This window comes from Solea solea, chromosome 6, assembly GCF_958295425.1.
Source record: "Solea solea chromosome 6, fSolSol10.1, whole genome shotgun sequence".
Taxonomy (NCBI): Eukaryota; Metazoa; Chordata; class Actinopteri; order Pleuronectiformes; family Soleidae; genus Solea; species Solea solea.
Genome location: NC_081139.1, coordinates 29,260,934 through 29,287,432, shown reverse-complemented (window position 1 = coordinate 29,287,432; position 26,499 = coordinate 29,260,934). Strand labels below are relative to the sequence as shown.

Genomic DNA, 26,499 nt, shown 5'->3' with positions numbered 1-26,499 from the left:
GAAAAGAGACTTTTCTAGAGAATATTCTTTTATCAGAGGAAACCAAAACAAATTGGATTTAGATGGAGGTCCTGTTTATTATTTATTGTGGACACCTGTGGACGGCAGACTGTGCCAATATGCAACTGTGAAAGTGCAAAAGGTGTCGGAGAGAGAAGGAGTTTTAATTTTATAGTAAAAACAAGCTGTAAACTCCACAAAGAATCATCTGTAGACGACGGTAGACTCTGTCTCTCCATGGGATTTGAACCTTTGCTCCAGAGTTCACGATCTAAAGTGACCACTGCATTCATCTTGTGTTGTATATAAAGCCCATAAATCATGACTATATTTCACCTTTCAAACACTGAATCTTTGACATCATCACACGATTTAACCACTCAAAACTCAACAATATTTATTTGGAAGCAATCTTCATGTTGCAGGACAGTTTTGACCAAGGATGACCCTCTCAGCTAAAGTTGTTTTCTTCTTCAGCTTCTGCTTTGAACGATTTTCCAAAAGTAAAGAAAGACCCTCAGATTAGACTCCACACAGTTAATGATAGACAGCTATTATCTGTGGCACAAGCTTTATCATCTTGGACAAACGTGAACATGTGGATGAGTCTGTGTCAGAGGGTCAGATTAGAAACCAACGCTGGAGGAAACGTTAAACTCCCGCTGACCAACCAGCGCATGAGCCAACGCATCACTGAGGCAGAGCTGGAGAAGGAGTTTCACTTTTTACTGCCTGCTCACTAAGAGCCACTAACAGCCTCTCTTAGCACTTCCTGGACCACCATCACAGCATCTTCCTGATCAAATAGATGCCATCTGTCTGGCGTGGTTTCAGCAGCAGCAGCAGCAGCAGCAGCAGCAGCAGCAGCAGCAGCAGCAGCAGCAGCAGCAGCAGCAGCAGCAGCAGTGCACAGGTTGGCTGGCTCAGGAAAGGCACATCCTACCTTGTTCTTTTGCATAAGCACAAGCTCTTTTCTCTTTCCACTCTCTTTGTGGCAAATGCACAAACAGAAGTGGGCGGATATTTCGCCAAGTACGTATGCAAATGTACACAGACACGGCGGGAATTGGAAGTAACAGAGTTTAAAGGGAGCAGAACCACTGGACACAGGATGTGACTTTGATTTACCAAAGAATTCTCTCACTGTTGAAACAAACTATTTTAAAAACAATGCCTCGTAATTCCTGGATACGACTCAAACCCGGTGACAGTCTCAGAATGTGGATCTCACCATCTTCAACTATGAGAGATTAAAACCCATTATGATGCATTTCCTTTACATTTCCTACACATCAAAGTATTCTTTTTTTTTATGTGCGATTGCCTTGGGTCTGAACCCTGGTTGTGATCCTGCGATGGACTGGCGACTCTCCTGTGGAGGATAAAGAGGTGGAAAATGGATGGATGGATGATTATAGTCTTCTACCTAAAGAACATTCACAGGCCTCACTCACCATCCCTGTCACCTAAAGCATTTACGTCATATTTCGGGTTCTTTTTTAATATCTGATCCACTGATTGTGGCCAGTATGGGAAAGAATTGCTGTGGCGAGAACACGCTCAGGTACGTCATTAAAACGGCAGGGAAGAGAGAAGATAAGTCTTTTCACCATCAACCATGGCTGGAGATAATTGAAGTCCCAGGCGATCACAGGTGTGAGCACAGAGTTCCATGTACACTGTCAGTGTTTTATCACCACATGATGATGTTTTAATTACACATGGACACTGTCCTCGCTCAGGTCAACGCTGGGATGATCTGTTCAAACGTGCAGTGTAACATACAGAGGTTATAAGAATGTAAGTAATGAAGTAATCTGATTTTCAACAACTTTATAAACACCTGAGCAAAAACTTACTCAAAATGTTTTAAATCAGATTTGGTAAAGAGATGTCACAGTTCACAGTTCCCTCACAACACAAAGAGAATTAAAATGACTTCTGCACAATTATTGCTACTTTATATCACGACTAATACTGAGATGAGACGATCCATCCGTTCATTTGTCAGAATATAGTGAATAATGAACTTATAACAGACACAAAAACAACGTAAAAACCTCCATCAGAACCAACTACACCAGACAAATGTTCATCAGCAGAAAGTCCCAGAGCAGCAGGGCTGTGGATCAGTGCTTCAGATAACTTTGTATAAAGTAAATAAAGTCCACCACTGCCACAAATAGTCCAACAGTATGAAATAAAAGGATTTCAGAGCTATTTTTAGCCTGTTGGGGTCAGACGAGGCCAAAATGTTAGACTGGCCGTTGACATTGGCTGTGATTGAGCTTCACTGTGAACATCAGCGTCTCCTGAAGCAATAACCCTCCTCAAACACGCTGCCATAAACTTTATTCCCACGTCCCTTTTATCTTTATTTGAGGCGTCTTTGTGAGCCAGAACAACACTTCATTTCCAGATTGATTTGACATTGTAAAGTTTGTCCTGCAAAGCAACTAAAAAAGAAAGCGAGTCGATGGAAACGACGCCGCGGCGCTGTGAAATTAACGTTGCTGTAAATGACACTGATGTTCTGTCTGTCGTCAGTGTAACGCTGAGCCGTCAAAGGGATAAGATACAATCTAAGAGGCGTTTTGGAGGCTGAGAAAATATGACACCGCGGTTCCGCCTCAGCGGACGCTTGAGTGGAAATGATCGCGCTCCTATTTGCACGTCTCAGCCCGAGAGCCTTTGTTGTTGTGGTACAAAAACGGCGACACACAAATCACACAGAGCGCCTTTAAAACGTTGAATGAGTGGATGTGACAATGTCGACACAAAGGAACAACCTGCACACTGATATTACGAACGTCTGATGATAATCTGAAGAGTTTCTCCAGGCGTTCTCCGTCTCTCGAGGATGGGTAAAACAGCCGTGATAATAAAAACATCCTCAAAGTAAGTTGAAATAATCAGATAAAAAGTCACATTTTGCCTTTTCATGTCATTATGAATTTGTATCTCATAATTAGGACTTTTTATCTGTATCTAAAAATCTCATAATCTTGATTTTTTTATCTCATCATTTCGACTTAATCTCATAATTTAGACTTTTTATCTCATAATTTAGACTTAATCTCATAATTTAGACTTAATCTCATAATTTAGACTTTTTATCTCATAATTTAGACTTAATTTCATAATTTCGATTTAATCTCATAATTTAGACTTTATCTCATAATTTAGACTTAATTTCATAATTTCGATTGAATCTCATAATTTAGACCTTTCAACTCATAATTTCGATTTAATCTCATAATTTCGATTTAATCTCATAATTTCGATTTAATCTCATAATTTAGACTTAATCTCATGATTTAGATTTTTTATCTCATAATTTAGACTTTCTGGCAGAAAGGGGCTGTCATACTGTAGTTTCTACTACACCTGCTAAATATTTCCTGCATAGTGTCAAATCCCCTCTCTGGCCACTTTATTGGGTACACCTGTTTAACTGCTTATTAATGCAAGTGTATATAATCAACCAACGCAACAGACTGTGAAAAAGGAGGAAGGGTTGTTGATCCAGTGGGATTTTCCCACACAGCCATCTCTAGTATTTACAGAGGATAGTCCATTAAAATGCCTTGTTCATGCCAGATATCGGGGGAAATTACTGCTTCAAGACGACAGAAATGCAACAATAAGCGACAGCAGACCACAGTGAGAGCCACTTCAACTGTTTAAGGTCTACTGTGTACCTAATAAAGTGGCCAGTGAGTGTTAATCCCACCAGTGGGACAGATAGTCATGGCTCTTTGAATGCGTACCTTGTTAATTCTGTCCCAGCTGAAGCTATGGCTGACATTTTTCTATTTGCTGAGGAGCCAAGAAGTCTGTGTGTGTGTGTGTGGGGGGGGGTGTCTGCTCGTCTGCCCTCTCGTGTGAATCATCCAAAAGTGTAATACCAGCACTACAGCAGTGTGTGGCTGCACAGAGAGCCAGCCTGGCATGTCTGCCCTGACAGCTGCACACCATTCTTGCTGTAAATCACACTAACAGCACGAGCACGATATCCACGCCGCAATCAGGCGTACGACGCGAGTGACTAAGACGGTGAATATGGGACGTGTCATGCTGGCGACGGTGGTTAATAAATAAGTGTTGAGGCCGAGCCGGCGTCATTTATTTCTGACAACTCTCGGCCCCCGAAACACATTCAGCCAAAGTGGGAGGAAAAAAAAAGCCCAGCGTGGCACAGCTCTCACTCTCCGTGTGTCACCAAACGCTTGTAACTGTATTTTATTCACAGTCAGAAAGCGATGCTCTAATTGTGCCAAAAGGAGAAGAGCGTCGGGTTTTTGTCAAAATGGGATCACAGGATCTGTGCAAGGCTCAGCAATACAGGGGAGTGTATGTAAGTCAGCCTGAGGTTCTTCTTCTTCTTCTTCTTCTTCAGCGAAACACTGCACAGCGACTCTGTGTCTCTGTCTTTTGTTGAGAGCAAAACTAAAGCCCTTAATCCTGACGAGGAGAAGAGCACATGCTTTTCATTATGTCCTTAAGTCACGCGCGTAAAACAACCGGGAAATCAATGACGGCTAAATACTAAAAAGCTTGTAATACAGAGTCTGTGACAAAATTGACTAAATGCATCTTTCGGTGAAACATGAATATCAGAGATTCTGTTCTTGGTTTCGCTCTGATGACTGTCAGGGCTCCCACACCTTGGTTGGCATCAAATTCAAGGACTTTCCAGGACCAATTCCCTCAAATTCAAGGACAAAGAGTGCTGACACAGCTTTGAGATGAGAGGACATGATGTCGTCCACTTTTATTGATTTGCAGCACGCTCTGCATCTGGACTGTCCTTTTTGGGATGTTGGTCAAAGTCAGTCTTTGTCATTTGGCTTTGGTGAGACAGAGATGTTGGACTTTTTCATTTCCCAGACATCACGTCGTCATTTTCTCTCTTGTTTTAACTTTACTCGCTCATTGTTCTGCACGGAGTCTCGCGTCAACGGCGGAGAGAGAGACAGTGGACAAGTGTCCAAAACACCGGTAGTCATTATGACTCCGTGTTTGTCCTGCGTAGGTCTCGACGATGGCGTCGTAACAAACGAGGGAGACATTTAACTAAAATATCAACTTAACTTTTTTCTCAAGCACTTTCAATGACCCAATGTATATTTTAGGGCAATTACCAAAACTTTCAAGGTCCTTGAAAGTGTTTCTTCAAATTCACAAACTTTAAGGATTTCAAGGACCCGTAGCCTGGCACCTGGCAAGCTACGCATCGCCAGTAAGACGGCGAGCTAATTAGCCTTTGTGCTAATACACACTTTTGTTTGTTAAATGACATGAGGCTAATCGGTGACAAACACAACACATGTCTCTGAATGTGAGGCAGTGCTATTGTTGTTACCTACATGAAACAGTAGGTGGCGTCGTAACAAAGGGAGGGAGACATTTACCTAAATATCAACTTAACTTCTTTCTTGCACAAAACTCAAGCACTTTCATTTGTCGTCGTTTGAAAAGCAGGAGGTGACAGAAGCAGCCAAATGTAGCTTTGACTGCGTTCACCTCAGTCACCAAACCGGGCACCACCACCACCACCACAACTGCTGCTGAAGACTGAAACTCTACTTTCTGAGGGAGAATCTGAACTTCGTCTGCAAAGAGGATTAGCAAATGTTGAACATTGGAGGACCAAATAGGAGGGAACGCTGTTGGAGAACCATGCTAGAACAACAAGAACCCTCATCACACCCGATGTCCACTACGAATCAACGTCTAGAATTCTTTCAAGAAACAATTTGAGAGCTTGAGAAAATGAACTTGATCGGTCAGCTAACAAGTTTATAATTAACTATATCAACTATGAAGGTACTACTAACAGGGTTAGCACCACAGCTAGCACAGCCATGCTAACTTCTCCTGTGTTTCAAGGTCCTTTTTGTTTCCCAAACTCAAGTATTGGACATTTTCAGAGTCATGATGAAGAGTCATGATGAAGTGCAGCCTGAACATCAGATCCTGTACCAAATAATGCAAGAAGAGCTTTTTTTGAAGTACCTTTGCAGGGGAGAAGACTATTTTGACCTCTGTTGTCTCGTCTGTGAGAACTCAAAACGTGAAGGACGGATTTGGATGAAAATTCCCGGATGGATGTCGGTTATGATTGAAGACCTAGACTCATTCTCGTCGCGCCGTGAATGAGTCTAAATGTCGTGCAAAAGCAAAAGCTCGTCTGCAACAGTGATCGTATTTGTTTTGAAGCTTATGAGCTCACAGATCCAACTCCACGAGGACGGGGAGGGAAAGCACATTATGATAAAAGATGAGGTGAGGGATTGTGATACACATCAGAACAGTCCCAGTGTGCACTTAGAATGCATGCGCGCCTCACGCTTTATGCCTCGGAGAGCTGTGAAATCCACACGGATCTGGGGGAAAAGATGTTGTGATCACAGATGGCGTGCGGAAAGGTATTCGATTCTATCAGCTCACTTCCAATAATACACTTTTATATCCCAGCGTCTTGTATAACGTGCTCATATTTTTATTGATGCCTTCAGGGAGAGGGTTGAACAAGTTCTCCAGAGCAGGCAGTCATCCTCATTCCAAGCGAAATCACAAAACTTACAGCGAGAAGGTCAAAAAAGGTCTTTTTGCTGGAAAAGTGTAGAAGCTAATACAAGCGAAGCCTCTGGGACGTGAGAGGAGGAAAGAAAAGCAGCCTGTCAGGCACTCTCAAGTGCTAAATAATATTTCCTCGCAAATACTCGCCGCCTGCTTTCCCAAGGCGATTCACGTTAAACATGTCTTTTTTTGGCACCGCCACAGAGGGAACTGATGTATAGAGGAATCGGTGAGTAAGAAGATCCAAGGCAAATGAGCTAACAAGCAGACGGGATGTCAGGAGAACCACAGAGATCGTAAAGTTACTAAGTAAAGTTTATTTTCACAGATAAAAATCACAAAGAGCTTGTGCGGGCTTCGATAAAATACTACAGCAAGGAAAAATAGTGAAAACATGTTTTCAAAACCGGGAAGAACGTGATTCTTAAAACGGGTTCATCAAGAATCTTTGTTCTGGTGACTTTAGAGTTTAGAGTCTCTGCCTGAGCCCAAACTAAGTCTGTGGAGCGACAGCCTTAAAAAACATGGGTCAGGTTTACATTAGATGTTGATTTTAAACAAGCTTAAGAAGGAGATTGGAAGGGGCTTTTTTGCTTCATTTGACCATAAAAGGGTCAGAAAATGTCCTGAAATCTAAATGCTTTTGTCCATTTTTCCAGAATAACCAGTTATTTACAATTTACTGCATGTTAAAATACTGTTTTATCAAGTTTAGCAAGTTGTAAATGACCAACAGATGTTGCGTGTTTGGAACAGTATGAAACTGTATTTACAATAAGAGTTTTTCAGTCTTTGTTGTGTGTGGCAAATATGTACAGGCGTTCTTCCCACTCTCACAGACGCAGATGTTCCAGGTTCCTGAGTACAACTACCGTAATAACCACACATTGGCGTTGACGTGCAACTTCTCACCTTTCACAAATCGCACAAACTGTCGCGTAACTACGGTAATGTAAAGTGCGCTTGAGCTAACGTGTCGTCAGCGATGCGCTCGGTGTTAAAGGGCTAACAAAGGGTTAATAATAAAATCTTAAGTCAAATCGATTGTGCTGCGTCCGCGGTTCAAAGCTACTTTACTCTTAAAATAAGAAGTAGGAGATAGTTCGTATGTGTGTGTGTGAGAGAGACGGTGAAATCTCCGCTGGGTCATTAGGTAACAGACAGACACACACAGGTGTCACCTCATCCTTCATCCTCTCACTCTCTCACTCTCTCACAGAGCTGCGAGGGCATGGAGCCGCGTCCATGAACCTGACGTGTGCTGCACATACTGTGGCAAATGAAGACGCATGGCAGGCCAGTCCGTCGCCACTCTCACTCACATGTACTGTACAAGTGACTGGCACATTTATTAATAACAATAATAATAATAATGATAATAATGATAATAATGATGTCCTGTCCTGTCTGTCCTGACACATTTCACGTGTCGCACACACACAGCGACTGTGACATCTCAACCTGACGTCCATGATGAGAGCGCGCGCCGTCAGACGAGGATCAGATAAGACGATGCGCCGCGCGGCCTCGGCAGAGCGGCCTCGGCAGAGCGGCCGTATAGATTCATTCAGACACGCCAGACAAGACAAATAGACCCGAGCTAATGCTGACGGAGCAGCGCGGCTGGGAAACGCAGACACACGTTCAATCATTCCCTCTGACAAGCGCGGACATATTTAAGCAAGAGGATTTTTCTTTCCCCATTATTCCAAACCTCCTATAATCCATTCACTGCGACGACAGACGGACGGAGAAGGCAAGTCACCTTGGCAACCGATTACATGTACATGCGTCTTATATTTTTAGTCTTATGAGGAAGAAAGAAACATTTAGCGAGCGTATTTAAGTGCAGAGTGTTTAGATTGAGAAATAAGGCCTCAGAAACAAACACTGGCATATTTAGAGACACTGTGAAGTTGGCGGTAATTATCTATGATGGCATCGATGTTGTTGTTGTTGTTGTTTTTTCTTCTTCTATTTCCTTTTAAATCACATTCTCTTTTACCCTTCATGCCACAGCACCTTGTCGTCGTTCTTGGTGTTATTATTCTAATGTAATAAAATGTAATCAACTCAACATCAGTTAGTTAGAGAAACGTGTTCACTGCAGGTGACGTGTTGTACGAGTGTTACGTCCTCATTTCAAGTCCACGATTTCAGAATTCAATTCAAAATCCTCCTGGAGGCTTTCAAGACCCTCCACAACCTCACCCGTCCGTATCTCACTGACTTCCTCCTCCTCCTCCTCCTCCTCTGCTCTGCTCCCCGTGGAATTCACTCCCACCAGACATCCAGGACTCTGACGCCGTTCCCTTCAAATCCAGACTCAAAACTCAGCTGTAATTTCACGATTACAGTTTAATTGTTTACTACGTCGTCTGGTTATTTTATTGTTTGCCTCAGTAAAGTGTCCTTGAGTGTTTGAAAGGCACATTTTAATAAAATGTGTTATTATTGTTATTATTATTACATTAATTAAATGGCTTGAATTTTACCTTAAAAGGCAAAAAAACAAACAGGCTTTTCACATTAAGCTAGGCTAAGCTAAGCTAAGCTATCACTAAGTTAACGTTTAAGTCACGGATGAAGGCATTTCCAGAAGGTTTTTTAAAGGTGCAGTGACACCTGTGTCTTGATGACTTTACAATATTCACCCATTCACACGTTCATACAGCTCGTCTACGTGCAGCACATTTTCTATCACACATCGTTTATGCACATTCACACGCTGCTGTCACAGGCGTCAGGAGCAACGCGAGGTTAAGTGTCTTGCCCAATGACTGGAATCGAAACCCACAACCTTCCAGTTGAAAGTTGAAAGTTTTTTTTTTCCGTTCAAACACAGCAACTGCCACACCTGAAAAGCCTCAGTACCCCTCTCAAAAACGTCTCAACCAGAGGGGAAGAAGAAGTGATAATGTGTTAAAATATCGACTCAAGCTAAAATACAGACAGAAAGTTACTGTCGATACTTTCCTCTGAGACTGGGAGCTTCAACAAACACCTTTACACATTGTTGTCTTGTCATTGTTTGGTAGTTTGTGTTGCTGCTGCTGCTCTAGAGAAGACACACTTTCACCTTCAGTCTCCACCTGTTGTAACTAAATATGTTCCATGTTTTAAAAGTAAAACAGTGTTGTTTGTATCTTTTGTACGTGCATTAAAGACTGTAACATTGGCTATAAATGCAGACACTTTGGCAAACATGATCTACCTTGTTTAGACTTTATTTTATAATCAATTAGTTGTTATTTATAGATTATTCAGTGTTAGTGATTTCTTTGTTATATGGAGCAAATAAAGCAGGAACAAGCTTGCCCTGCAGTAAAAGTATATATTTGATATAAAATATTGAGCAAAACCACATGAAGCTAAAATACACAATTCTACCAACAAATAAAATGTCTAAATGTGAAAGAGAAATAAATCATTTCAGTCCTTCATGAAGCCAGCAGACAACGAAAGACAAGACAGCTGTATGAACAAACCAATGAAGCTCGACGTGTTTCCCTCTGAATTGTGACGAGGAAATAATACCAAAAACACTCGCCACTTAAACCTCTCAACAACAGCAACAAAACGGTGATTTCAACAAAACAACAGTGAATTGCTTGTGAAAGAGCATTAGTGGAATGATTAAGAGCGACTCATTTGACTGCCACTGGGTAAATGAGTTGCTCGGGGAAAGAACTGCAGAGTCCTCTGCAAACAAAACACTGGGTGAGTAACGTTTGTCCCCCGCAGAGGTTTTAAAAGACGCCGCGAGCTCGCTTCCTTCGCTGGATCACAATTATCTGGCAGCGTCTCCGCTCCATTAGCACACGCCAGCAATTCCACTTCTGCGCCAGTAGTAAAGGGCTTCAGGGGCTTCCAGATGTGATGAGATAAGACAGTAGGAGTAAAGAAGATTATATATATATATTATATATATGACACAGTAACTTTTTAATGCTTTGTTTATCCATCTATTCTTCTGAAAGGTATACAGTGGGGGCGGAGCCAATGGAGCCAAAACAGAGTGATATTTTTTGCCAATTTGTTTGGCAAAATTTATTGTATCTTTATTTTATGTCATTTAAAACATCTGCTCATAGAGCTTTGACTGAAAGGTTGGAAAAAAAATCCTCAAATTAGTTTGGGGCCCCCAAAAAGAGGGTGTGGGTCCATCTGTGGGTCCCGGCCCAGTCTTTGGGAATCAAATCAGGCCTTTATGAAGTGGTATAGAAATAAAGGTGTCAGTCACACCTGAAGAGTTCCGGCCCCTGGAATTCGGGGCTCGGTCCCTAAATATTAAATATCGTAGAAATAATAGATATAGAATAATGTGAAACAGTGTTTAACTCATGTATGTCTATATTATGATATCAAGTCACACTCCTGTGTGTTTTCTGGCTTTTGTCACTTAGAACTTGAATCATAGGCAGTGATTTCCTCCACTGGATGTCCTCAGATTTCGTCTATAAAAGCTACGGTCAAATGAACGCTGCTGCACCTGAACCGACACAGAAACGGGAGAACGTGAATATAACGAGAACGAGAATCCACACATATGCCGTTTAAAGTGCAGATTGGCTGTTTGGACACACTTTACAAGGCAAACTGTTTTGTCTCTTATGATACTCTTCACTTTATTAAAGAATCATGGGGGGAAATGAGCCACCTGTTGTAAACAGCACCTGTACGCTCGCTGCCTGACATAATTACCCCAGATCAGACTGGAGTGAGATCTAATCTGTGACCGTCTACGTGCACTCGGGGGATTACGGAGACAACGCCGCAGAGTGCATTCACTTAAAGGCTCGTGGCGAGAAGTGAATAAACACACAGGTGACAGGAAATCAGACCCAACACAAAAACACAGGCTGTTTCTCACTGGGCGACTTAGTGGCGTAATTGGCTGTTTACTTAAACCCCGGCTCCAATCACTCACGATTATTTATCCTGTCCATTATCTTCTCAAGTTCTTGTTGGTGTTTGGTCAGTGAATGACTTTTACTGGTTTATTACGAGTAAATATTCACATTTAAGAAGCTCAAAGAACTCAAGAGACCGATCGAGTCCATAATTAAAATAGTTGATTTGATGATGTTTTAAAGATAATCTCTCCAGGACCAATTCAAGGACCGAATGTGCTGACACAGCCTCAGATGGGAGAGCGTCTTCGTCGATGATGGCGTCCACTTTCATTGAGGGATTGTCCTTTTTGGGACAGTCTTGGTCAGTGTCTTTTTTGGTGAGACAGATCTTGGCATCGTGTCATCATTTTGCTCTCTCTCTTTGTTTAACTTTATCTCACGTCAGCGGCAGAGAGACAGCGGACAGTGTCCACGACACCACGCGTGATTACGGCTCCACACCACGAAGTCAAGCACTTTCAATGACCCATGTCTATTTAGTTTAGCCTATTTAAAAGAGTGCGTAAGTGTTAGCATGTGTGGCTAAATAGCTACATTACAGTCGTTCCAAGGTGTAAAAGTGTTAAATAAGTTTAATAAAAGTGTAATTTCATTCCATATTTATAAAGCATTAGCTCATATACCAGCTACTTATACATCATCATATGTATGAAAAGGTCACCAGGTCAATGACTACAGAGAATTCATGATAAATGAACTCAAATCAACATTTGCCTGAGGGGTTGATGGTCTCTATCTCTTGTTTAGAGTCTTCTCCAGTGCAGCGTGATGTCCATTCTGTGAATCGTGATCTCATTTAGAGTTCATTAGCACAGCACGTATAAAGACAGCGACACTGTGTGTGTGTGTGAGCCTTACAGCTCTCAAAATCTCATCCAGAAATCAACATGGCGCGAGTCAAAATAGTAAAGCTAAGGCTTCAAACTGGCCGTCCACAAACCAATAAATGTCACTGCAGCAGAATCAGCCTGTCAGAAGAACTCCCGCTCGTCAGCCACCCGTCTGCTTATTTACCTTTTGACTAAAAGGAAAAACCCGTGGGATGAAATAAAAGCAGCTATGGATCAGCAGGGAGACCGAGAGCGGCTTAGATTTCAATGGAAAGGTCGGCAGTTCGATCCCCAGCTCATCTTGTCTGCATGCTAATGTGTCCTTGGGCAAGACACTTATTGCTCTTGGCAGCAGAGCAGGCAGACTGTGAATGAATGGGTGAGAGAAAAAGAAGAAGAAGAAAAGAACTGCATATAGAGATATATATATAGTGTAAATGTGTGTGAATGGATGAATGACAAAACCCATCAAAACGTCATTGTCACCATTCTGCCTTTATAACGACTCAGCAAGAAAACGTCTGAGAGGAGGTGTTCGTTCAATATAAATATTATGCTTTGTGATCAAATTTTGATTTATATGGGTTAGAAAACTGATTTGTGTCCTTTGCACGTTAGTCCATGTTAGCCCATGTTAGCCCATGTCAGCTAATTTATCTAGAAAAGAATGTTTGCTCATAAACAGGTTGGTAATTAAGGCTTTGAGTGGTCATCAAGGCTAGGAAAGTCTGACGTGAACACACGTCACACACATTATACACAGTATGTTAAAAAGCAGTGATAGTACAGAGTAAATACTGACAAACAGGGTTTTCCACACCTTGGTTGACAAATTCATGGACATGACGTCGACTTTTATTGAATTTGCAGCTGGACAAGTGATGGTCAAAGTCAGTCTTTGTAAAGCGGAGGTGAGAGAGACAGTGGACAAGTGTCCACAACACCTGCTAGTAGCGGAAAAACAACACACTGAATAAGCATGGGTCATTTGGAATTTTGGCCCAATTTCAATGGCCTTGAATTTTTTCAAGGATTTCAAGGACCCGATTTTAAGGAACTGTGGCTAGCTGAGATGTCTTTGTCTTGAATGGAAATGTTTCTTACGTCGATGCAAACACACACACGCAGATTATTTTAAATTATCTGCGTGTGTATTTCATCATTTAAATTTTAAATGATGAAATGAAGTTGAGAGCAGACTGCAGTACCACTGAGACAAAAAGGGGGAGACAGAGAGCAGGACTGTAGCTAAACCCGTTCTATGTTTGTATGAGAATTTTCACTTCTCTACATGTTTGTTGAAAAAGTGTTTTAAAATCAACGTGTTTACGTGAATATTCTGTACAAACAGTGACGTTTATGTGCTTTGGTCTCCACTAAAGTGTGTGTGTGTGTGTGTGTGTGTGTGTGTGTGATTGGCTCCTCCAGCAGAGACTGTTGCTGAATTTTACACGATTTAAAAAACCACATTTTTGAAACACTTAGCGCCTTTTTTAATCATTCAATTTTGGCGTGGTGGTTAATAACACATTTTTTATTGCTTTCTGTGCACTTTAACCATTTTAGTAATTACTGCAATTATCAACTGGTAGACTACGCAACGCTCACTATTATCACCGTTCGCTGGTTGTTAACATGCCATTAGAAAACGGCGTATTTGACAGGTACAGCGACATGAACTGAACACTGAGTGAATGAAACAGAATATGCTGCATGTACTGTATATGAATAAAGAGAGAGAATGTATAACCTCCAGTCCGGAGGGAACATCTGATTTTGTGTGAAGTAAAAAGTCAAGGAATGGCTCACATGCCAATTCAACCTCCACTCCTCTTTTTCCCCCTCGCGCTGGCCATAAAACGCAGTGTAATAGGATTCCTAAGCTTTTCCAGTGACTGCTTCCACTATCACACAGACATTTAAGTGCACTAATCCATGACAAATTGTCTCATCTGATCCATGACAAATCGTCTGAGAGGCCGATAGAGACGAGGAGATGAAGGGAGGGAGAACAGAGGCGGAGAGAGAGAGAGGAGGAGGAGGAGGAGGAGGAGGAGGAGGAGGCCGGGGGAAGAGAGGCCATGCAGGCGCGAAACGAGGGCTCCTCAGCACCTGAATGATCAGCCAGTTATTGCCCCGTTTTTCAGAAAGGTTGCTTTCATTACCTCAAAGGACATGCTCCGTGATATAAGGAGAGGGAAAGAGAGAGATCTCCAGGCTAATCCCACACTTTTCAGAGCAATTATAATCCCATGTGGAGGTAGATTATGGGATTTGAGCTCCTCTGTTGGCAAAACGCCGGATTTGTGTACGACGTGTTTACAAAGTGAACGTTTCCAATTAAATTTTCTGTCACATAGAATCGACGACGTGCATCTGTGTACAGTTTGATTTAGAGCCGACGGAGTCAGAAAGACGGGAACCAGCAACATGTTTCCACAAAAGCAAATGCTACCCAATCTGGGATTATAAACCAGTGAAGTGAGCCCCTGGGCACAGACGCAGGACACCCCATAATCACACACTAATCCAGAGCAGTACATCAAAATAGCTTTCAAAAAGCAAACTGGAAATTCAACAAATGTGATTTAGTAGCTTTAGTATCTTTAGTAATAATAGTAAAACTATAATGGTGTGATTGAGTCATATATTAGTTAAATGGACTAAACTAAACTGAACTAAAATGGACACTTGAGTGAAAGTACAAGTATGTCACCAGAAAATGACTTGGATAGAAGTAGAAGTCACTATTACTGAAGTAAAAGGCTTCATTTCCTGTACTTAAGTGTCAAAGGTTCCTGATATAAACAAATGTTTAAAAAAGGAGTGAGAATGGTTTGATTCCCAGCTCCACTATACTATATGTGTCCATGTGTCCATGTGTCCATGGGCAAGACACTTTCTATCCCCCACCTCTCCTCTCCTCTGTCCTCCATGTTGTCCTTTCACCCCAACCTGTCTTGGCACATAAACAGCCTCAAACATGAGGCTGTTTATGATTTTTGGATTGTGTCGGATTTTACATTTCTATCTGTCCGATATCCGATCCAAGTAATGTTGACCAGTATCAGACCGGTACCGACTCCCATCCCCAATACGAGACCATTTACCAACCCTTCTTCTTCTTCTTTTTCTGGTTTTATTTGGTAATAACTAGTAATGAAGACAGTTAGGGGAAATGTAGTGGAGTAAAAGTACAGAGTTATTTGGCTTCAGTGCGATTAATAACATGGTAGTGTAAATATCGGGATAGTAGCGCAGAGACTTTGACTTCAGGACCTGGATCTGGAGAGACCCGAGCAGTAATCCATCAAACCACTTCTTCTCTCGCCCACTTTACAGGGAACGAATGATTGAGATGTAATCCATTTGAGTGACTTGTAATTTAATTGAATATTCTCTCACCACGAGTCCTCGCACTAATTAGTCCCGGCCGTCAAACGTGGCTGTAAATAAAGATTTCATTTAATGGCAAAACACGACTGCACAGCACTGACGGTGAAAGCTTACACCTCCACAGAAGAAGAAAGAGAAAATAGAAAATTTAATTCTATGTTTGTGCCTATTTGACATTTTACACCAGATTAAACGGTGAAAATCCAGAATTTTCAGTGAATGTTTTTTTTTTTTCCAGACAGACGGATGCACAGCTTCACACTGAAGAGTCCAGACGAGTATTGACAGTATTTAAATATATATCTGCATGATCGGCCGAGCAGCAGCGACGCAGCAGGTTTGATGCCTGTGTGAACAAACCGCTCCGTGTGAGAGGCAGCAACATCAGCCAAGTAGCTGCCGCTTGCCACGCTCGCGAAACGACACGTTTGACAAAGGTGGAAGTGAAACCCCCGCGTTAGAGCGCTGTGTTTGAGCCGTTTGTGAACCATGTGACCCCCCCGTTCATACCTGACATTAACCACCATCACAAGTACTGTATGTGTGTGCACACTCCTCACAGCAGCCACTGCCTCAATATTCACAATGATCACATAATTTATTTGTTAAAAACAAATGTACGTCAGATCATTTTGGTTTGTGGCTAAAAAAAAGAAAGATAATCATCTGGACATTTGATGACATTTCCTGAGCAGACAAAGAAACCTCTTAATCCACGGAGAGGACAATCTGCAGATGACTAGATTACGGTGAAAAGTGGCAACTTTAGCGCTTTATCCCCATGCAATCTGATCAGCGAGGACGGGGCGGATGCTAACGCCATCATAACAACACAAAGCGAGTGTTGTCATATTCAGACTGCCCCTCTGGGCATTGATACATAATCCACACCAAGAACAAGGGTAAATGAATACAGCACCGGGGTAAATTATTGACAATCCTCTACTACAGTGAGGAGACGTGGCATTAGCAGACGCAGCAGTGAACTGACACTCGTGCTTTTCACTGACAGTGGCCTGGTTCATGTGGACTGGAGCTACGGCGAGTGTGTGTGTGTCTCTGTGTGTGTGTGTGTGTGTGTGTGTGTCACATCCAGCTCATCCGTCAGTGTAGTGGATTATTCCTTGAGATTCCAGAATTGGCTGCCCACAATCAGGCCACCATCAATCTTCAGCCACATGAGCTGGGACACAGAGGGGGGAATGTGCCACGCCGAGGCTCATGGAGGGGGAAACAAGCCAGAGCTGTGCGGCCGCGGTGCACACGCGGTGCGGCGCGGCGCCGCTTTCCTGGAGCAGCCGATGAAGCAGCCGGGCCACTCGTTACTCAATCTCCGCCTCGCCGCTGCTGACGACGACGATTTGTCACGGAAACGTTAAATAAAAATACAGAGAGGGTTTTTTTCTCACAGTTTGAGGCAGATGAGGATTAAATGTGAGCCGAAAATCAACACTGACTCTCAGACTGCATGTCACCATCCAAAAAGACTTGTTTCTTACAAAATCCTAGAGATTACAAATGATATCTCAGTATCTTTAGGCTGTGTCCTATAATATAATATATGTTGGTGAAAGTTTTCTTTCCTGTGACAGTGGCAACATTTATAAATACGACAATAAATAAACATTTCTGTGTTTTAGCTCTGTTACCTTGAATCTTAAATGTTTTAGATTTAATTAAGGATTTATTTACAATGAGCTATAAATATGGTTCAATTCTGCTGCAACACAAATAATATGAGTTTAAACTGAAGAAGAGTTTTATATAAATTTCACATTATTTTCAACGTCAACTTTCACTTTATTATCCATGCATATAGATTTAAAAATAATGACTAATAAAAAACTATTTTCTAATCCAAGGGTAAATGATAATGTACTGTATGTTGTTGTTTTTAATTAACACTGAACACACAACAATAAGAAATGGAAAAATAAATCAAATTTGCATCGTCACAATGTGTACAGCCCTAGCATAGATGTGAGAATATTTGACTTAATGCCTGATTAGCATTAGCACTGTAACACTCTTTAAAACTGGGGGGAAAACATCATCAGAAAATGACAACGGTTAAAATCTACGACCATATCTTACTCCTGTCACGATATTGATAATAATAATCAATATTTTGCCCATTTTCTACTCCAGAAAACAAAAGACACTACGTCATAATTCAACATTTAAAGCTGTTAATATCGTCAGACACAGTTTCATCATCTCACAGAAACAAAATGTGATTATTGTGAACAACAAAGCACGGAAAAAAACCCCAGTGGATTCTTTCACGGGGAGACGTCTCCATTTTACCCCCCGCCCCGCCCCGCCCACCCCGTCCTACATAGCCGTGTCTATTTATATCTGAGGGCTGTGGCCTCAGTGAAACCAGAGAGCTTCTCAAATTATAAAATCAATTCTAATTCAAATATTCATCATACCATTTCACTTCTGAGAGAGCAGTTCTGGTTAAATCAGTTAACGCCACTCGAGCGGCTGAGTAAGATTGATGTCGGCCTAATCCTGTGAAAGAAATAAAAAATAACATGACATACAGTAAATTGTACAGAAAATACAGCAGAGTTTGAGTTTTTTTTTTTTTAGCGCCCTCTTGTCAAATATCATAAAACATCCCATTAAAACTTGACTGTCAGCACCAATCATAGCTGTCATACATCACAGCTCTGTTTAATTAAAAAAGAAAAAAAACAAGTTTTCCAGCGAGTAACAGTGTGAATGTGAGAGTATTAAATTATATTAGGATTATATCCAGAGTGTCGTTAAACAACACGGAGCGTCACGCTGTTTCACCTTCCCCAGCGTTCTTCAGACGCCGCTCTCACGTTTAACCGCTCTCACGTTTAACCGCTCTCACGTTTAACCACTCTCAAGTTTAACCGCTCTCACGTTAACATTACAAAGGCCCATAAATCATCACCGTGACCAGTGTCGTGGGCCATCTAGTGGTCAACACGTGTAACTGCACAGCACAACGGAAACTTGAGATATGATAGGAGTATGTTTGTTTCATCCAGACCAGTGGTTCCCAACCTCTTTTCCTTGAAGCCCCACCCCCTCTGACTTGTGTCCAGGACAAACCAGAACCCAGAATAAAAACTGTCCTGTGCTTCCATAAAATCAAAACCAAGGTCACTCTTGCGATACTGCCTACAGTCTTTGGTAGTTTGCGATCAGGTTTAGCCGCTAACTGACCCGAGGAGACTTGCTTATAACACAGTCATGGTCACTGAAGTTCAGAGGTCACAGAGGTTGGACCAAAAACATCTGATGATCCAATAGAGATGCACAAATATGGAGACAAAGCTCTGCGGGCCCCCATGTGTTCCCTGGTGCCCCCCACCCAGACTTGGTGGGGGGCACCATGTACATCCCCTGGTTTATACAGCAGAGCAGTATTTCTGATTTTAGTACCACCAGAATCACGTACGACTGGTGGTACCACAGTTTGAGAACCATGGCTCTAGATGGTGTAGAAAGGCCTTTTTTTTGGCGTGAGTGAGTTGAATAAAACCCACTCAGAAAACAATTAAAGTTATGGGCAGCTTGTTTTTATCTTCATATGCTAACATGCTAACGCTTTGGCGAAGTCGGAACACGGGTCAGATTAGACCGAGCACTGGAGGAAGTTTCATTTTAATCCAGTTCGTAAACCGTATAATAAAAAGTGGACACAAGACCATTGACACCTCAGCAAAGTTTATAATTTGAGAAGTTGAAGCTTATTTGAACACAGAACAGTGGAGGTGTTCCAATCATGGCGTTAAAAAGAACAAACATTAGCTCCAGAGTCCGTGACACGTGTCAGTGAGTGGCGTGCCGGTGCACATGTGCGATCCCTCCATGGCGTGAGAGCCGATCCGTCTGACGGGAAGAACCATGAGCCGTGACTCGAGAGCTGCACTCGTGGCGGTGAGCGGTGGAGAGGAGGGGGAGTATTTTCTCCTCCCCGTTGGTCTCCTTTGGGACGCCTGCATTATTCAGACAGACACTTACTGAGCTTTGCACTTCCTCGTGCTCTGAGCTCCACTCGCTAACCAGTCAAATAACGACAGAGAGAGCAAACAAGAGAACTGGAGGCGAGCTTTTAAAACATTCACTGCAGGTTCTCTGTCGCTCTTGTTCCAATTAAAGGGAACGGAGAGACTTGTTTTCATTACACAGTTCTAGCTTTTCCATCACTGATAGTTCCTGGCACCTGGTCCTTGTTTTAGTACCTGCTCTGACCAGGTTCCTGAGCCGATTGGAGCGCGACGTTCCACACAACAATCCAAGCAAACAACGGCGAACTGTAGATCAGTTAAAAAGACTTAAGAAAATCCCTTAAATCCCTTAAAACATTAACGTTAATCGCCGACATTTAGAAAGGAAATGTCCAAAAATCTGCTGCTGAAAGCCGGCGATCGTGAGCGTGAATCCCGACCCGACGTTCAGTGGTATTGCAGTTCAATTAAAGTTTTTAAATCAACCGATTCTAATGATTCAGTTACACCGAAAAACAGCTGTGCTATGACAACCCCACCCACTTAGAGGAGGAGCTATGAAGTCATGGAAAACGACGTGACTGATACCAAACCGAGTCGAGTAGAATGGAAAAGAGCCATTTGAGAACTTTCTATTACAATTTTATTTTTTATTCTCCTCCTGCTGTTTCAATTATTATCCTTTAGCTTCCACACACACACACACACACACACACACACACAGAGCAAACGATAGCATCAGAGTTTCACAGCTGCTTTGCTTCCGCGGAGCACGAGCAGGTTCAGCATGGGAGTCACAATCATTGTTAAAAAAAACAAACTTAAAGAAAGCCATCGCAAATAAAACGTTGCACTCCCACACACACCATACTGACACATACACAACACTGCTGAGCTTTGCTATAATCAGACAATGAAGAGCCGCCTCGGCGTGAGCCCCCCCCCCCCCCCCCCCTGCCCCGACAGAGCACGGAGGCATTGAAGCTTCATTGCACAACGTTTCCAGAGCAAAAGAGGGAAACATAATTGTCATTTCCATCTAAGCCACAGTCATCAAAGCTCCCTTGGTAACCAGCACAGAAATGTTTTTTTGGAAAATTCAGGGTTTGTAATTGTCCAGAATTCTTCACCGCACACAGAAATGATGTCCACACCTGCTCACTCGCATCGGACAGGGATTCATTCACACACCCTGCAGCAGAACATGTGACTGAACGAGGGCGGGGTTAATAATCCAATTTTGTTTAGCCACTTTATTAGGTACACGTCTTTAATACACGTGTATCTAACTCAACCAATCACACAGCAGCAACTGTGCATTTAGTCATGAAAGACAAGCATCTCAAACGTTCAAATCGAGTGAGGAAAAGAGGATTTAAGTGATTATTTTTAATGCTACTGCGGTTTTCACACACACACACACACACAAGTATCTCTGGGGTTTACAGAGAGTGGTCAAACATATAAAATATCCAGTGAGCAGACACAGTTCATTGTCCATGACCAGGCTGGTTTTTGAATATAGACAGCATCTGAAAAGTATATCAAATAACCAGTGACTTGCAAATGAACACACGTCCTCTGTTCCTAATAAAGTGGCAGGTGAGTGATTATTGAGTGTGTGTGTTTTTGCTCATAAAAAAAGTTTAAAACCATAATTAACCGAGCAAAATCAACCTGAATCCCACTTCACTGCTGTGTGATGCTGCGCGTGAGGACACTGAATCACCACACTACACCTCACTGCTGTGTCACATGATTCTGAGCTCCGGGTCCAGACTCGTGCACTCGTCACCACTGGGTTCCCGTGAAGCTGCGATTCTGTCAGAGGCAGCGGCGGCGGCGAAGGCGGCGACACTTACCCAGGGTGAGGATGTCTGTGCGGCCGGGCCGGGCCACGTGGTGCTGCTGGATGGTCTGGTACAGGGTGGCCTGGCACAGCAGCAGGAAGCCCAGGCTAATCCACATGGCCAACAACCAGGACATGGTGAGGCTGAGTCTGCGAGAGAGAGAGACAGAGAGAGAGAGACAGTTACATCCAAGGACAGAGACATGTCCAGCCTGTCCCACACTGGACAATTTGTCAAATCTGACTCCCCAAACGTGGGAGACCGCAGACACAACGAACTCTGTCAGCGATTTTAATCCTGACCACACACTACCAGGGATTAGGGATCTTAACGTGACTTCAGAACGTAAACAAACATGGAGGCGGACTTTGGATGAAGCTGGAATCAACTTTGACTTGAAAGTTATGGTTCTAAACAAAAGTACGCAACATCCGTTTCCGCTCACGCGCCATTGCTTTATCCTCCACACGAGGGTCACGGGGTGAGCTGTGACAGAGGGCGATGGGCGGAGTCACACCCTGGACGCAGGGACACACACAGGGACTCTCATGGTCAGTTTACAGTGTCTAATTTAGCTCATCCTCATATTGCATGTTGTTGGACTGTGGCAGGAAGCTGGAGAAAACCCACACCCACCCACACACACACACACACACACACACAGGGAGAACATGCTAACGAGTGCTAACAGGACACCAACGCTGTGACCCTGTCGTGATTATCAAACATGTTTAATACGAACTCATATGAAATCTGGAAGACTCTGATGTGTCTGATAATCCCTCACATTATAGGAGATAATCTGTTCAAATCAGCCTAAAACCTGCAGACCCAAATCTGGCCAATCGTCCTCGAGCGTGGGGGGTGGGGCTTAATAGAGACTGTAGTCGGAAAGTATTTACACCAACATGAAACCAATTTGTTTACAATTGTTTACATTTATGTGGCTGAGAATTTCCTCTGAATAACATCAAAGGAAAATGACAACAACAACAACAACAACGACAACGACAACAACGACAACAACAACGGTGCTGATACTCAGAGTGATGATGAAACACTTCATAACATCAGGAAATGCAGGCTGTGATTTTTCTGTGTCAGTCTGGCCGTTTTATAACAAGCTTTATATTTTCATCGTGCATAAAAACAACAACAACAACAACAACAACAGCCACTCACAGTATCACTGTAACACACACACACACAGTTTAAACAAAGCCTTATCCCTATAACCCTTAACCACAAACCCTAACCTGAACCAGTTCCTGAGAGATGAGGTTCTGCCTCATCAGGACCAGGTTTTTTGTCTCCATGAGGACGACTGGTCCTGACAGGGTCAGTGTTTATCTCAGTAAAAGGTATAAACACACACACACACACACACACACACATCTGCAGATGAACTCAGTGCTAACATGACTAATGTGAGCTCACCTCAAATAACAAAGAGGGAAATGTAAACTGGACATTTAGAAAACACAAGACCTTGATGCTTTCATTATTCACTGCATTAAATCACGCACTCGCCTTTGTATTCGTTCACTTTTCACCGAGATTTAATCCCATTATGTTGATCAGTAGAGAGAGAGAGAGAGAGAGAGGGAGGGAGAACGTCATCTACACGTCCATGTGACAGCTTCATTTTTAATCTCTGCGGTTTCTAATGTTACATAAATGTACCAATAACAATAATAGACATAACGAGTGTGAGAACTGCACATTTCCCTACAGAGTGCAGTGTAAAGTCAACAGTTAATCTGTTAATTCATAGTTTATTGAAGTTATTGTCAACTATTTTTGACTTTTCAGCTTCTAAAATGTGAATATTTCCGAGTTTCTTTGCTCCATGTGACACATAAATGATATGTGGACAAATCCAGAGGCGTGAGAACATCATTATTTAGAGGTTTGGGAAACATCAATCATCAGTTTATATAATTTCTCTTTTTGTCATTTTATGGACTATTACCATTAATTAATCTGGAAGATAATCCACAGATTAATACAGTCCTTTATTGTCCATTTCTATATATTCAGGGATACAAAGTGTGGGTCCTGCCCTCCCATGTTTCTTTCCTCTGTCTTTGAATCTCTGGCTGTGAACAGTGTGAGTGGAATCCTCCTGTAAATGTTGGATTCAGACGTTAATGATGCAGCTTCTTTCATCCACTGACTGATGCCAATCTCTAGGAATCAGGGCAGCAAATTCTCCCCAGTGTGTGATGCCAAAAAAAGATACTTGGCCAGTTTCTGATTTTGAAGTAACATTAACAACACTTATGGTCTGTCTCTGGCGGCTCTTTTAATACTAAATACACTAAAAGAGGTCATGAAAACACTGAATTTTGTATGAAAAGATTGTTTTTTTTGTTCACTTACAGCATTTATCAAGCTTTTCAGAGCAAAGTGGGCACATTTGCATCAATAAGTAATAATCGCTGTCTACTTTGATTCTAAGAAAGAACATGAAGGTTTGAAGATGAATTTGACATTTAAAGACTGGACAAAAGTGCAAAGTGACACTTATTTCCACGCACACACTCACTACATGTTCATTATTTCTCTGAAGCATCTGCTCATCTGGGATTAAACTCCACAACTAAACATCACCCAACGTGTCCACGCGCACCCTCGGTGACATTGACGCTGATTAAAATTCAGCGAAAATTACGCATCTAATTATGAGCAGCACGCTGCAAATCCCCCGCACCTCTGCACCAAATCCAACATAATCCACAGGAATAAATATCAACGCTCTCCTCCTCACACACACACACACACACGGCCAAAATGAGCGCGTGTTGACTGCATATTAAAACACGCTGCGTGAGCTCCTCACGCGTGACAGGGAAAAGCAGTCTCGCTGTAAATAGTGTGAGGTTCTCACCAGCAGCGTTTGAGTGGACGCGCGAGAAAAAGACGCACGGGAGACTTTGATTAAAAAACGAGCCAGCGTGAATCCGCGCATTCATCCACGAGTCATTTTAAAAACATCAACACATGAGGGAGGAGGAGGAGGAGGAAGAGGAGGAGGAGGGAATCTAACCCACAGCCGTTCACACAGAGCTGCTTTCAGGGAAACAGGAGAAGGTTTCTGAGCTCATCCTCCTGTGCGTAATTGTGAGATCCAGCGGTGTCTCGTGAGCTGACGCGCACCTGCAGGTGCGGCACAAACCGCCTCTGCACCTGCTTCTAACTCACACACTAACCAACTAACTAACTAACTCATTAACTTACACTCTTTATTTTCACTAACTCTAGCAGTGACTCAGACAAACAAGGCTGCAACTTCCTTTACTCTGAAACAGTATTTCTATATAGAGACATCACGTCTGTTAGACTGTGTGTTCCCATGTGAATAACGTGAAGCACCGTGAGCCACGAGGACGCTTCACACACTAGTTTCCCCATGTTTGATTCCTTGTTTTCACGTCTTTGACACATTTTCTTCTGAGATGTAATAAAATATACTTTTCCCCCTCTTCTCCAATAGCTGTAGACGACGATATAATTAATAACACACAATGCATCCAAAGATGGTGAAAATGGACCTGACTTTAAAAAGCAAAACACTGTGAAAATGAGATGAAATGAGATGAAGTTGTGTTAAATCCCCACACACACACAAACAGCAGAGGTACAGTATTCCTGGAAAGTCTCACAGCCTTCCTTACCTGAGTGTTGAGGAGAAAAGAAGAGGCTCAGTCAGAACCAGCAGCGCCTGTCTGTCTGCACAGCAGACTCACTCTTCTGTGGTAAATCCATCCATACTTTAGAGCCAGAGATTCCTGCTGAAATTCCAGTACAAACAGCACAGCACACAAAAAATATTCCCTCCTGTGGACTCCTGCTCCTGCTGCTGCTGATGATGATGCTCCTGCTGCTGCTGCTCCTCCTGCTGATGCTCCTGCTGCTGATGCTGCTGCTGCTGCTGCACTTCCTTTCCTTTTATTTCTCTTAATCCTGTGACAGTCACCAAAGGCAAAAACACACCCAGGAGTCTTAGTCACAAAGTGGTCAGGGTTGGAGGGAAGAGGACGCTGAAGATGCCACTGCTGTATCAGCCACACAAGTGCAACCTCTCTCCTCCTCTCCTCCCTTGAAAAGTCCTGTCTCTCTCTCTCTCACTCACTCTCTCCTCCTGTCAGTGGAACTCCTGTGCTGTGATGACAGGGAGCTGATTTGCCTCCCCCTCTTCTCCCTCCTCTTCCTCCTCACTTGTCGTCTTCTTTCTCACGCGTGCGGCGGAAGGCTCCGGCGGAACGACTGCTCTGTCTGCTCTTGGCTGCTTCCCCCCATTGAGAAGCTGTGCTGCTGTGTGTGTGTGTGTGTGTGTGTGTGTGAGCCTCAGTGCCTCGCTCCAACGCACTAAGTAGAGTCTGTGTCAGAGAGGTAGAGCGAGCAAGTGTGTGTGTGAGTTACAATGTAGCCCAGCTGGAGAGGGAGAGAGAGAGAGCGATAGAGTCAGATCACATGTCTTAAAGCAAGACTGCCCACTCCTGCATCAACACTTCATCAGCAAATGAAGCATGATTTATGAACACGCCCATCTTTACGTCCACAGCGTCGTGAGACATCAGCTCGCTTTGTCCTCGTCTCCTGGTTGTGTCCTTGTCCTCCGCGTGTGCTAGCTTTACAACTTCTCGTCCAGCGTGGAAACACGCCCGCGGAAACACGTCCGCTGAAACACGTCCACTGAAACACGGTCACTGAAACACGTCCGCGGAAACACGTCCACGGAAACACGGTCACTGAAACGCGTCCGTGGAAACACGTCCACGGAAACACGTCCGCTGAAACACGTCCACTGAAACACGTCCGCGGAAACACGTCCGCTGAAACACGTCCGCTGAAACACGTCCACGGAAACACGTCCGCTGAAACACGTCCGCTGAAACACGTCCACGGAAACACGTCCGCTGAA

General features: G+C 43.0%; 1 protein-coding gene across 4 annotated transcripts in view; it reads right to left on the bottom strand.

The window, feature by feature from the left end:
* LOC131460557 (chemokine-like protein TAFA-1) overlaps positions 1 to 25,968 on the bottom strand; it is a 147,787-nt gene extending 121,819 nt beyond the window's left edge. For 3 of the 4 annotated variants that reach the window (XM_058631161.1, XM_058631165.1, XM_058631162.1), the window contains exons 1-2: positions 25,250 to 25,968; positions 21,585 to 21,721 (exon numbers count right to left, since the gene is read on the bottom strand). In XM_058631161.1, the coding sequence (XP_058487144.1) occupies positions 21,585 to 21,708 (124 nt within the window). In that variant the 5' untranslated portion in view covers positions 21,709 to 21,721; positions 25,250 to 25,968. The remainder of the gene's footprint in view (positions 1 to 21,584; positions 21,722 to 25,249) is intronic. The other variant, XM_058631163.1, reaches the window with a different exon arrangement.
* Positions 25,969 to 26,499: the final 531 nt, after the last annotated feature.